This window comes from Petromyzon marinus, chromosome 60 (assembly GCF_048934315.1).
Source record: "Petromyzon marinus isolate PM22_M1 ecotype Great Lakes invasive population chromosome 60, UKy_Petmar_22M1.pri1.0, whole genome shotgun sequence".
Lineage (NCBI taxonomy): Eukaryota > Metazoa > Chordata > Hyperoartia > Petromyzontiformes > Petromyzontidae > Petromyzon > Petromyzon marinus.
Window position 1 is genome coordinate 3,414,220 of NC_133726.1, and position 10,237 is coordinate 3,424,456.

The 10,237-nt window shown below is 54.3% G+C and overlaps 1 protein-coding gene across 1 annotated transcript in view; it reads left to right on the forward strand.

The window, feature by feature from the left end:
- LOC116955519 (uncharacterized) overlaps positions 1–8,295 on the forward strand; it is a 94,171-nt gene extending 85,876 nt beyond the window's left edge. The window contains exon 16 of the mRNA XM_076053209.1: positions 4,120–8,295. Coding sequence (XP_075909324.1) covers positions 4,120–4,352 — 233 coding nt within the window. The 3' untranslated portion in view covers positions 4,353–8,295. The remainder of the gene's footprint in view (positions 1–4,119) is intronic.
- Positions 8,296–10,237: the final 1,942 nt, after the last annotated feature.

The following is a 10,237-nucleotide window of genomic DNA, read 5'->3' on the forward strand; positions in this document are numbered from 1 at the left end:
CTAGCACCCTAGCCACACCGCTAGCACCCTAACCACACCGCTAGAACCCTAGCCACACCGCTAGAACCCTAGCAACACCACTAGCACCCTAGCAACACCGCTAGCACCCTAGCAACAGCGCTAGCATCCTAGCAGCACCGCTAGTACCCTAGCAACACCGCTAGCACCCTAGCAGCACCGCTAGCACCCTAGCCACACTGCTAGTACCCTAGCAACACCACTAGCACCCTAGCCACACCGCTAGCACCCTAGCAACACCGCTAGCATCCTAGCAACACCGCTGGTACCCTAGCAGCACCGCTAGCACCCTAGCCACACCGCTAGTACCCTAGCAACACCGCTAGTACCCTAGCAACACCGCTAGCACCCTAGCAACACCGCTAGTACCCTGCGATGGGGCCTGGGAGATTTTGCGGAGGGACTGGGTCCTTGTTACGGGCTTCCGGGTCTGGGGCATCGTCGTTGTGATCGCTTCACCTCTCTCTACAGCTCACGAACTCAACGACTTTCTCTTTCGCCGGGCGGGAGGCCCCCACTGAGCCGTGTAGCTCTCATTTCAGAAGCCACTCCGTCGAGCCAGTCACGAATGATTGGCTCCACGGAGTGGCTCATCAGATTCGCGTGGAACTTCACAGCAGGAGCCAAATACCTCTAAGCGCGTGGCGTCGATACTTAATGTAGAGGGGGGAAAACCGGAGGACCCGGAGAAAAATACACGCCACCACTGGGAGAGAGAGAGAGACGCAGACTCCAAATATACAGCAGCAGGCGCCAGGGTCGGGATCGAACCCACGCCCTCCTGCGTACCAGGCGAGGTAGTTAACATCTCCTAGCCACCGTGGCAGCTGGGGCACGAGGGGCAGAGCATCCAGGGAGCGGGAGAGAAGCCTTGTGTCGGCTAGATGTCAGCTACCTCGCCCGGTACACAGGAGGTCGTGGGTTCCATCCCGACCCTGACGCCTGCTGCTGCTGTGTATTTGGAGTCTGCGTGTCTCTCTCTCTCTCGTCACGGTGGCTAGGAGATGTTAACTACCTCGCCTGGTATACAGAAGGTTGTGGGTTCCATCCCGACCCTAACGCCTGCTGCTGTATATTTGGAGTCTGCGTGTCTCTCTCTTTCTCATCATCATCACGGTGGCTAGGAGATGTTAACTACCTCGCCTGGTATACAGGAGGTCATGGGTTCGATCCCGACCCTGACGCCTGCTGCATTTATATTTGGAGTTTGCGTGTCTCTCTCTCTCATCATCACGGTGGCTAGGAGATGTTAACTACCTCGCCTGGTGTACAGGAGGTCGTGGGTTCCATCCCGGCCCTGACGCCTGCTGCTGCTGTGTATTTGGAGTCTGCGTGTCACTCTCTCTCTCATCACGGTGGCTAGGAGATGTTAACTACCTCGCCTGGTGTACAGGAGGTCGTGGGTTCCATCCCGACCCTGACGCCTGCTGCTGCTGTGTATTTGGAGTCTGCGTGTCACTCTCTCTCTCATCACGGTGGCTAGGAGATGTTGACTACCTCGCCTGGTGTACAGGAGGTCGTGGGTTCGATCCCGACCCTAACGCCTGCTGCTGTATATTTGGAGTCTGCGTGTCTCTCTCTCTCTCCGTGGTCGCGTGGAATTTTTCTCTGACTCCTCCGGTTTTTCCCCCCTCCACGTTAAAAATCGACGTCACGCATTTAAGAGTATTTGGCTCCTGCTATCAATGTCCACACGGTGATGTGGAGCAACCCAACTCCGCTGGGTTATTATTCGTGATGGCCAGGTTGCTTCTAATAAAAAAAAAAGCTGCGGAGCTCAGCCGGGGCCTTCCACCTCGTAAAATAAAAATAAAAATGTTCAGTTGAAGCACTAAGAGGCAAGATTTGAAGCTTTCGTGACTGCAAGGATCCATACTCTTTGGTTCTATTCGGTAAAGTCATGTAGGTAAAAAAATAAAATAACAAAAAATCACGACGTTTCGGCCACAACACAAGCGGCCTTCATCAGGTGAAGGGTCCAGACTGTCTCTCGAGGACAGCGCTGGAGACAGTCTGGTCCCTTCACCTGATGAAGGCCGCTTGTGTTGTGGCCGAAACGTCGTGATTTTTGTCGTTTTATATTTTTTTTACCTACGTGACTTTACCGAACAGAACCAAAGAGCGCTGAGAGGCTCTCTTATCGGCTTGGTTTGCCCAGTTCGGGGGCTGGCTGCCTCTCAGGCAGTGGAGTATTAATCGCCGAGTTAAATCCGCTCAACATCAATTACAGTCACGAATGAACTTCGTGCAGCATTCATGAGAAAAGCGGAAGGAAGAAATATAATTATAATGGTGCCGAATGATTTCTCCACGCCGACCATTCATCAACGGGGGGGGGTGAGTTCGCCAAGGTTTCCGTGTCGTCGGGCATGCTGCACGCTGCTGCTGCTGCACCCTGCTGCACCCTGCTGCACCATGCACGCTCTACACTGCTGCACCATGCTGCTGCTGCACCCTGCTGCACCCTGCTGCACCATGCACGATCTACACTGCTGCACAATGCACGCTCTACACTGCTGTACACTGCTGCTGCTGCACCCTGCTGCACCATGCACGCTCTACACTGCTGCACCATGCACGCTCTACACTGCTGCACGCTGCACCCTGCTGCACCATGCATGCTGCACCCTGCTGCACCATGCATGCTGCACACTGCTGCACCCTGCTGCTGCTGCACCCTGCTGCACCATGCACGCTCTACACTGCTGCACCATGCATGCTGCACACTGCTGCACCATGCTGCTGCTGCACCCTGCAGATTGCCGCCGCTGCTGCCACAGAGTGGAGACGCAGAGGTCGCCGGGTTCAACTCCATCTCTTGGCGGCACGGTCGACACGACGGAGCAAGTTTCTTCAATCCCCTCCTCCTCCTCCCCACCATCACCACCACCACCTGCTCTGTCCAACCAGCAGCGTGAATGGGTTCAACCACACTGAGCCGACGGTCGGCACGTCGCGTCTGGTGGCACTGGCGGTGGTGGTGGTGGCGGCGGTGGTGGAGGTGGTGGTGATGGTGGTGGTGGTGGTGGTGCTGGTGGTGGTGGTGGTGCTGGTGGTGGTGGTGGTGCTGGTGATGGTGGTGGTGGTGGTGCTGGTGGTGGTGGTGCTGGTGGTGCTGGTGGTGGTGGTGGTGATGGTGGTGGTGGTGGTGGTTCTGGTGGTGGTGCTGGTGCTGGTGGTGGTGGTGCTGGTGGTGCTGGTGGTGGTGCTGGTGGTGGTGGTGGTGGGAGAGAGAATTTAAGAAACTTGCTCCGTTGCGCTTCAACTGGCGTGCCGGGAGATGGAGTCGAACCGGTCACTCATGGGTGGCGAGTGACCGGTTCGATGCCCAGTGTCACCTCACCGCTGCGGTCAGCATCTCTGCTGTTATGGATTCGCTACAAAAGCAGCCTGAGCAGGGGAACGAAAACAACCCCCTGGCTGCATTTGCCACTGCGCTATTGAGGTCTCTGCCTAGATTTGTTGGCCAGCCGTGACCTATCCGCTGTGGGGTAAAAGTCTCCCCAGAGCTGCCGACAACTCTCTCGAACTGCCTCCCCTCCGTGCTGTCCCACTCATCTCGAGCTCTCTCCTTCACGTGTCTGCACCGGTGCGATCAAGCGGAGTTTCACCGCCCGTCGTCACCGCCCGTCGTCACCACACATCGTCACCGCACGTCGTCACCGCACGTCGTCACCGAGCGACTTCACTGCGCGACGTCACCGAGCAAAGTCACCGAGTGAGGTCACCGAGCGTCGTCACCGCCCGTCGTCACCGCCCGCCGTCACCGAGCGACGTCACCGAGCGTCGTCACCGCCTGTCGTCACCGAGTGACGTCACCGAGTGAGGTCACCGCCTGTCGTCACCGAGCGACGTCACCGCCTGTCGTCACCGAGTGAGGTCACCGAGCGTCGTCACCGCCCGTCGTCACCGAGCGAGGTTACCGAGCGACGTCACCGAGCGACGTCACCGAGTGAGGTCACCGCGCGTCGTCACCGAGCGTCCTCACCGAGTGAGGTCACCGAGTGAGGTCACCGAGCGTCGTCACCGAGCGACGTCACCGAGTGAGGTCACCGAGTGAGGTCACCGAGTGAGGTCACCGAGTGTCTCCCCTCCCGACAGGCACAGAGCCGGAGGAGGCGGAGGAGGCGGAGGAGGAGGCGGAGGAGGAGGCGGAGTCGTGCCGATCCGTGCGGTGCGACGAGACGTCGTGGTGCCGCGTGAGCGCCGAGGGCCGGACCGCCCGGTGCGAGTGCCGGCCGGGCTACGTGGCAGTGCCGGCGGTGGATGTTGGCGGTGGACCCCCGTGCCGGAGGGAGTGCCCGGAGAACTCGCGCGCCGCCAGAAGCCGCTAGCCGTGCCGGTGACCCCTGCCGAGCGTGACGATGACCACAACCGTGACGGAGCGTGACGGAGCGTGACGAACTCGACTCGGGACGCGGACCGACATCGTTCGCTAGCGCCGGGAGACCACCACCAACAGCGTCCGTTGTGGCTAAATACAAAACAAATTATGAGTTCACCGATTGGCTGAGCTGAGAATACTGGGGGTGAGTGAGCAGGGGGGGGGGGGTTGCGCCCCCTCCCCCCCCCCCTCACCAATGATAACGACTCGGCATGACGACCTCTCCTCTTATTCTTAGTCACGAAAGCTTTAAATCAAAATTTAAACGACCTCTCCTCTCTCGCATCTCTCTCCTAACATCTCTCCCCTCCACTCTCCCCTCCACTCTCCCCTCCACTCTCCCCTCCTCTCTCCCCTCCTCTCTCCCCTCTCTCCCGTCTCTCCCATCCTCTCTCCCCTCCACTCTCCCCTCTCTCCCGTCTCTCCCCTCCTCTCTCCCCTCCACTCTCCCCTCTCTCCCCTCCGCTGACGCCAGGACGAACTCCTCCGTTGTGCGTCGCCGCGGGATGAAACGAAACCCCGAATTAAGCTCGAGGCGCATGAAAAATGCAACGCGGCTTCGTACCCTTTCGGGCGACAATGCGAGGAGGCTGTTGAAGACGTTCAAACGCCAAATTGGACGCGCGCAAAAAAGAATGCTCAGCCCGTAGATGCAACTGCTCAGCCCGAGCGATTAACGCTTTCATAAAGAAATTCCCTTTGTGCTGTTCGCCCCGTCGGCCATTGTCCTCTGGTCTGACGCCGGTGGTGACGCTGTGGGCCGTAGCTCTGCTGTGGGCCAATCGGTTTCAAAGGCGGTGCGTGACGTCATAGTCAGAGCACGTTCGTCTGCATGTTGATGGCACAAGCATGGTGTGTGGTTAATGCGGACTGCTCGATTATGCCCCGTCAGTGATAATAGGGGCCGTCCATTAATGACGTCACGCGATTTTGGACGATTTTTTACCCCCCCCCCACCCCCCATCGTCACACGGCGTCACAAAAATCAGACTCCCCCCCCCTCAAATATGACGTCACAAAGCTCTGCCCCCCCCCCCTCCCCAAAAAAACATGCTTCAAATCGCTTTAAACTATTGTCATTGTAGTGCGTATTTAATGTGGCGCTGCACTCTGATGTTGTAGGAGAAAACATTTATTAAAAAGTCAATTTTATTAAGTACAACGTGTTGTCTATATTTATTTAAAGTTGCAGCATTTTGATGTGACGTCACATTTCTCAACCCCCCCCCCGTCACACATCGTTACAAATGTCTAACCACCCCCCCCCCCTTGGTGCGTGACGTCATTTATGGACGGCTCCATAGGTGTGTGTCAAGTTGGTGTTTGAACATCTGTCGTGTTTAGTTTGTCACGTTGTGCTTAGGTTCGATTGTACGTTCCCGGCACCTCCGATGAGCACGGTTGGCTACGTACAGTGCGAAAGAAGTTCAACGTACACACATAGACTCGCATAGTCACTCACTCACATAGTCACTCACTCACATAGTCACTCAATCACTCAGTCACTCACCCACCCACACACATAGTCACTCACTCACATAGTCACTCACTCACTCACATAGTCACTCAATCACTCACATAGTCACTCACTCACATAGTCACTCACCCACGCACTCACACAGTCACTCACCCACTCACATAGTCACTCACCCACTCACACAGTCACTCGCCCACTCACATAGTCACTCACCCACTCACATAGTCATTCACCTACTCACATAGTCACTCACCCACTCACATAGCCACTCACCCACTCACACAGTCACTCAATCACTCAAATGGTCACTCACCCACTCACATAGTCACTCACCCACTCACATAGTCACCTACTCACAGTCACTTACTCACATAGTCACTCACTCACATAGTCACTCACTCACTCACATAGTCACTCAATCACTCACATAGTCACTCACTCACATAGTCACTCACCCACGCACTCACACAGTCACTCACCCACTCACATAGTCACTCACCCACCCACTCACACAGTCACTCGCCCACTCACATAGTCACTCACCCACTCACATAGTCATTCACCTACTCACATAGTCACTCACCCACTCACATAGCCACTCACCCACTCACACAGTCACTCAATCACTCAAATGGTCACTCACCCACTCACATAGTCACTCACCCACTCACATAGTCACCTACTCACAGTCACTTACTCACATAGTCACTCACCCACTCACATAGTCACTCACCCACTCACATAGTCACTCACCCACTCACATAGTCACCCACTCACATAGTCACTCACCCACTCATATAGTCACTAACTCACATAGTCACTCACCCACTCACATAGTCACTAACTTACATAGTCACTCACCCACTCACATAGTCACTCACCCACTCACATAGTCACTCACCCACTCACATAGTCACTCACCCACTCACATAGTCACCCACTCACATAGTCACTCACCCACTCACATAGTCACTAACTCACATAGTCACTCACCCACTCACATAGTCACTCACCCACTCACATAGTCACTCACACACACACTCACCCATCCTCCAATTAGCATCAACAACTCCTGTGTTATTTGCCGGAAATGGTAACGTTATTTATTTTTCTTGTAATTCTAATACCGGCATAACAAAATATGGTCCGGTTGATAGAGTCTGCAACGCGACTGCTGTGCTCACCGGAACCACGTGGCCGGGGATCACGCGGGGTCACCACGGGGTTCACGCGGGGTCACCACGGGGTTCACGCGGGGTCACCACGGGGATCACGCGGGGTCACCACGGGGTTCACGCGGGGTCACCACGGGGATCACGCGGGGTCACCACGGGGTTCACGCGGGGTCACCACGGGGATCACGCGGGGTCACGACGGGGAAATAGCAAAGACAAAGATCCCCCCATAGCCTTCAACAGACTGTTGGGGCAAGTGCTGTTAGCGAGCAGCACCTGTGAAGGCCGGTTAAAGCACACGAGGGGGTGGGTGGCCAGCACCACGCCCGGCCGCCTTTGTCTCCCCCAGTGGCGATGTGTACTACACATCCGCGCCAGGTACTCATTTGAGGCTGAGTCGACCGAGGGGAGGCCCGGAACCATCTTTAGACAATCGTCACTGGTTGTTGGCCGCGAGCGGGAATCGAACCAAAGGCCCAAATCTCACCGACGCAGTTGGCTACGCACGGCACGAGAGAATCCCAACACCCACAGACACACATACTCGCTGCTATAAACTTACTCTTCATTTCACCAGGTGTCAGGCCCACTGAGCTGCGCGGCTATTTTGTCAGGAGCGACCTCCTGGCCATCACAAATGAAAGCTCGACCAAGTGGTTTGTCGTCATCATCATCATCACCATCGCCACCATCGCCATCACGTGGAAATGTCTAGCAGCGGCCGAATAACTCTAAACGCGTCGTGATGCCGATGCTATATGTGGAGGGGAAAAACGGGAGGACCCGGAGAAAAATCCACGCGACCACGGGGAGAGAGAGAGAGATGCATGCAGATATACAGCAGCAGGCGTCAGGGGTCGGGATCTAACCCACGACCTCCTGTATACCAGGCGAGGCAGTTAACATCTCATAGCCACCGTGATGATGATGATGAGAGAGACACGCAAACTCCAAATATACAGCAGCAGCAGACGTCAGGGTTGGGATCGAACCCACGACCTCCTGTATACCAGGCGAGGTAGTTAACATCTCATAGCCACCACGGCGCCCATAGGGGCCGTCCATAAATGACGTTACCCGATTTTGGACGATTTTTGACCCCACCCCCCTCGTCACACGGCGTCACAAAAAATCAGACCCCCCCTCCCCTCAAATATGCTTCAAATCGCTTCAAACTATTGTCATTGTAGTGCGTATTTAATGTGGCGCTGCACTCTGATGTTGTAGGAGAAAACATTTATTAAAAAGTCTATTTAATTAAGTAGAACGTGTTGTCTATATTCCTTTAAAGTTGCGCATTTTGATGTGACGTCACATTTCTCAACCCCCCCCCCCCCATCGTCACACATCGTCACAAATGTCTGACCCCCCCCCTATGTGCGTGACGTCATTTATGGACGGCCCCCTATACAAGTAAATCACCGCCCCCCCCTCCCCTTACGAATACCGAGTAAAAAATAAAAATAAACAAATTAATAAATGACACCAAACCAAAAAGCAGCACAAACAACAACAAAACAACAACAACAACAAAACAACACAACAACAACAAAACACAACACAACAACAACAAAACAACAACAACAAAACAACAACAAAACAACAACAACAAAACAACACAACAACAACAAAACAACAACAACAACAACAACAAAACAACAACAACAACAACGTTCTCCCAACACAGGTGGAGTGAAAGATTGAGCAAGCCGGATTATGGGTGGGGGGTGGGGCGACGTTGTTCTGAGAGCCCCCTCCCCCCATCCCCCCCCGGCCCCCCCCCGCCCCCCATGCCCCCGCCCCCCAGCTGGCCACAGGTATCCTGCAGGAGTGGAGGGGGGTGAGGATTTGAGACCGGCCGCCACTGCCGCTGGTGTTGTTACTGTTGTTGTTGGTGTTGTGGTTGTTGGTGTTGTTGTTACTGTTGTTGTTGGTGTTGTTGTTGTTGTTGGTGTTGTGGTTGTTGTTGTTACTGTTGTTGTTGTTGGTGTTGCTGGTGTTGTTACTGTTGTTGTTGGTGTTGTTGTTGTTGTTGGTGTTGTGGTTGTTGTTGTTGTTGGTGTTGTTGGTGTTGTTGGTGTTGTGGTTGTTGTTGTTGTTGTTGGCGTTGTTGTTGTTATGGTTGTTGTTGGTGTTGTTGTTGTTGTGGTTGTTATTGTTGTTGCTGGTGTTGTTGCTGTTGTTGTTGTTGCTGTTGTTGTTGTTGCTGGTGCTGTTGTTGCTGGTGTTGTTGTTGTTGCTGTTGTTGCTGTTGTTGTTGCTGGTGCTGTTGTTGCTGTTGTTGTTGTTGTTGCTGTTGTTGCTGTTGTTGTTGCTGTTGTTGCTGGTGTTGTTGTTGTTGCTGCTGTTGTTGTTGTTGCTGGTGTTGTTGTTGTAGCTGTTGTTGCTGGTGTTGTTGTTGTAGCTGTTGTTGTTGTTGCTGGTGTTGTTGTTGTTGCTGTTATTGTTATTGTTGCTGTTGTTGTTGCTGTTGTTGTTGTTATTGTTGCTGTTGTTGTTGCTGTTGTTGTTGATGTTGTTGTTGTTGTTGCTGTTGTTGTTGTTGCTGTTGTCGTCCCGGGTGTAATGGGACGGAGGAATTTGCGAGGCGAGATTTACTCAGATTCGGGTGCCGTGGAGGAGCCGTAGAGCCCACGTGTTTAATGTTGGTGTTGTTGTTGTAGTCGTAGTGACAACAGCAGCAGCGGCGGCGGCGGCGGTATTTTATTTTCACGCACAGAGCACACACACACAGCACACACACAGCACACACAGTACACACACAGCACACACACAGCACACACACAGCACACACGCACAGCACACACACAGTACACACACAGCACACACACAGTACACACACAGCACACACACAGCACACACACAGCACACACACAGTACACACACAGCACACACACAGTACACACACAGCACACACACAGCACGCACGCAGCACACACACAGCACACACACAGCACACACACAGTACACACACAGTACACACACACAGTACACACACAGCACACACACAGCACACACAGTACACACACAGCACACACACAGTACACACACAGCATACACAGCACACACACACAGCACGCACACAGCACACACACAGCACGCGCACAGCACTCACACAGTACACACACAGCACATACAGCACACAAGTACACACACAGCACATACAGCACGCACACAGCACAC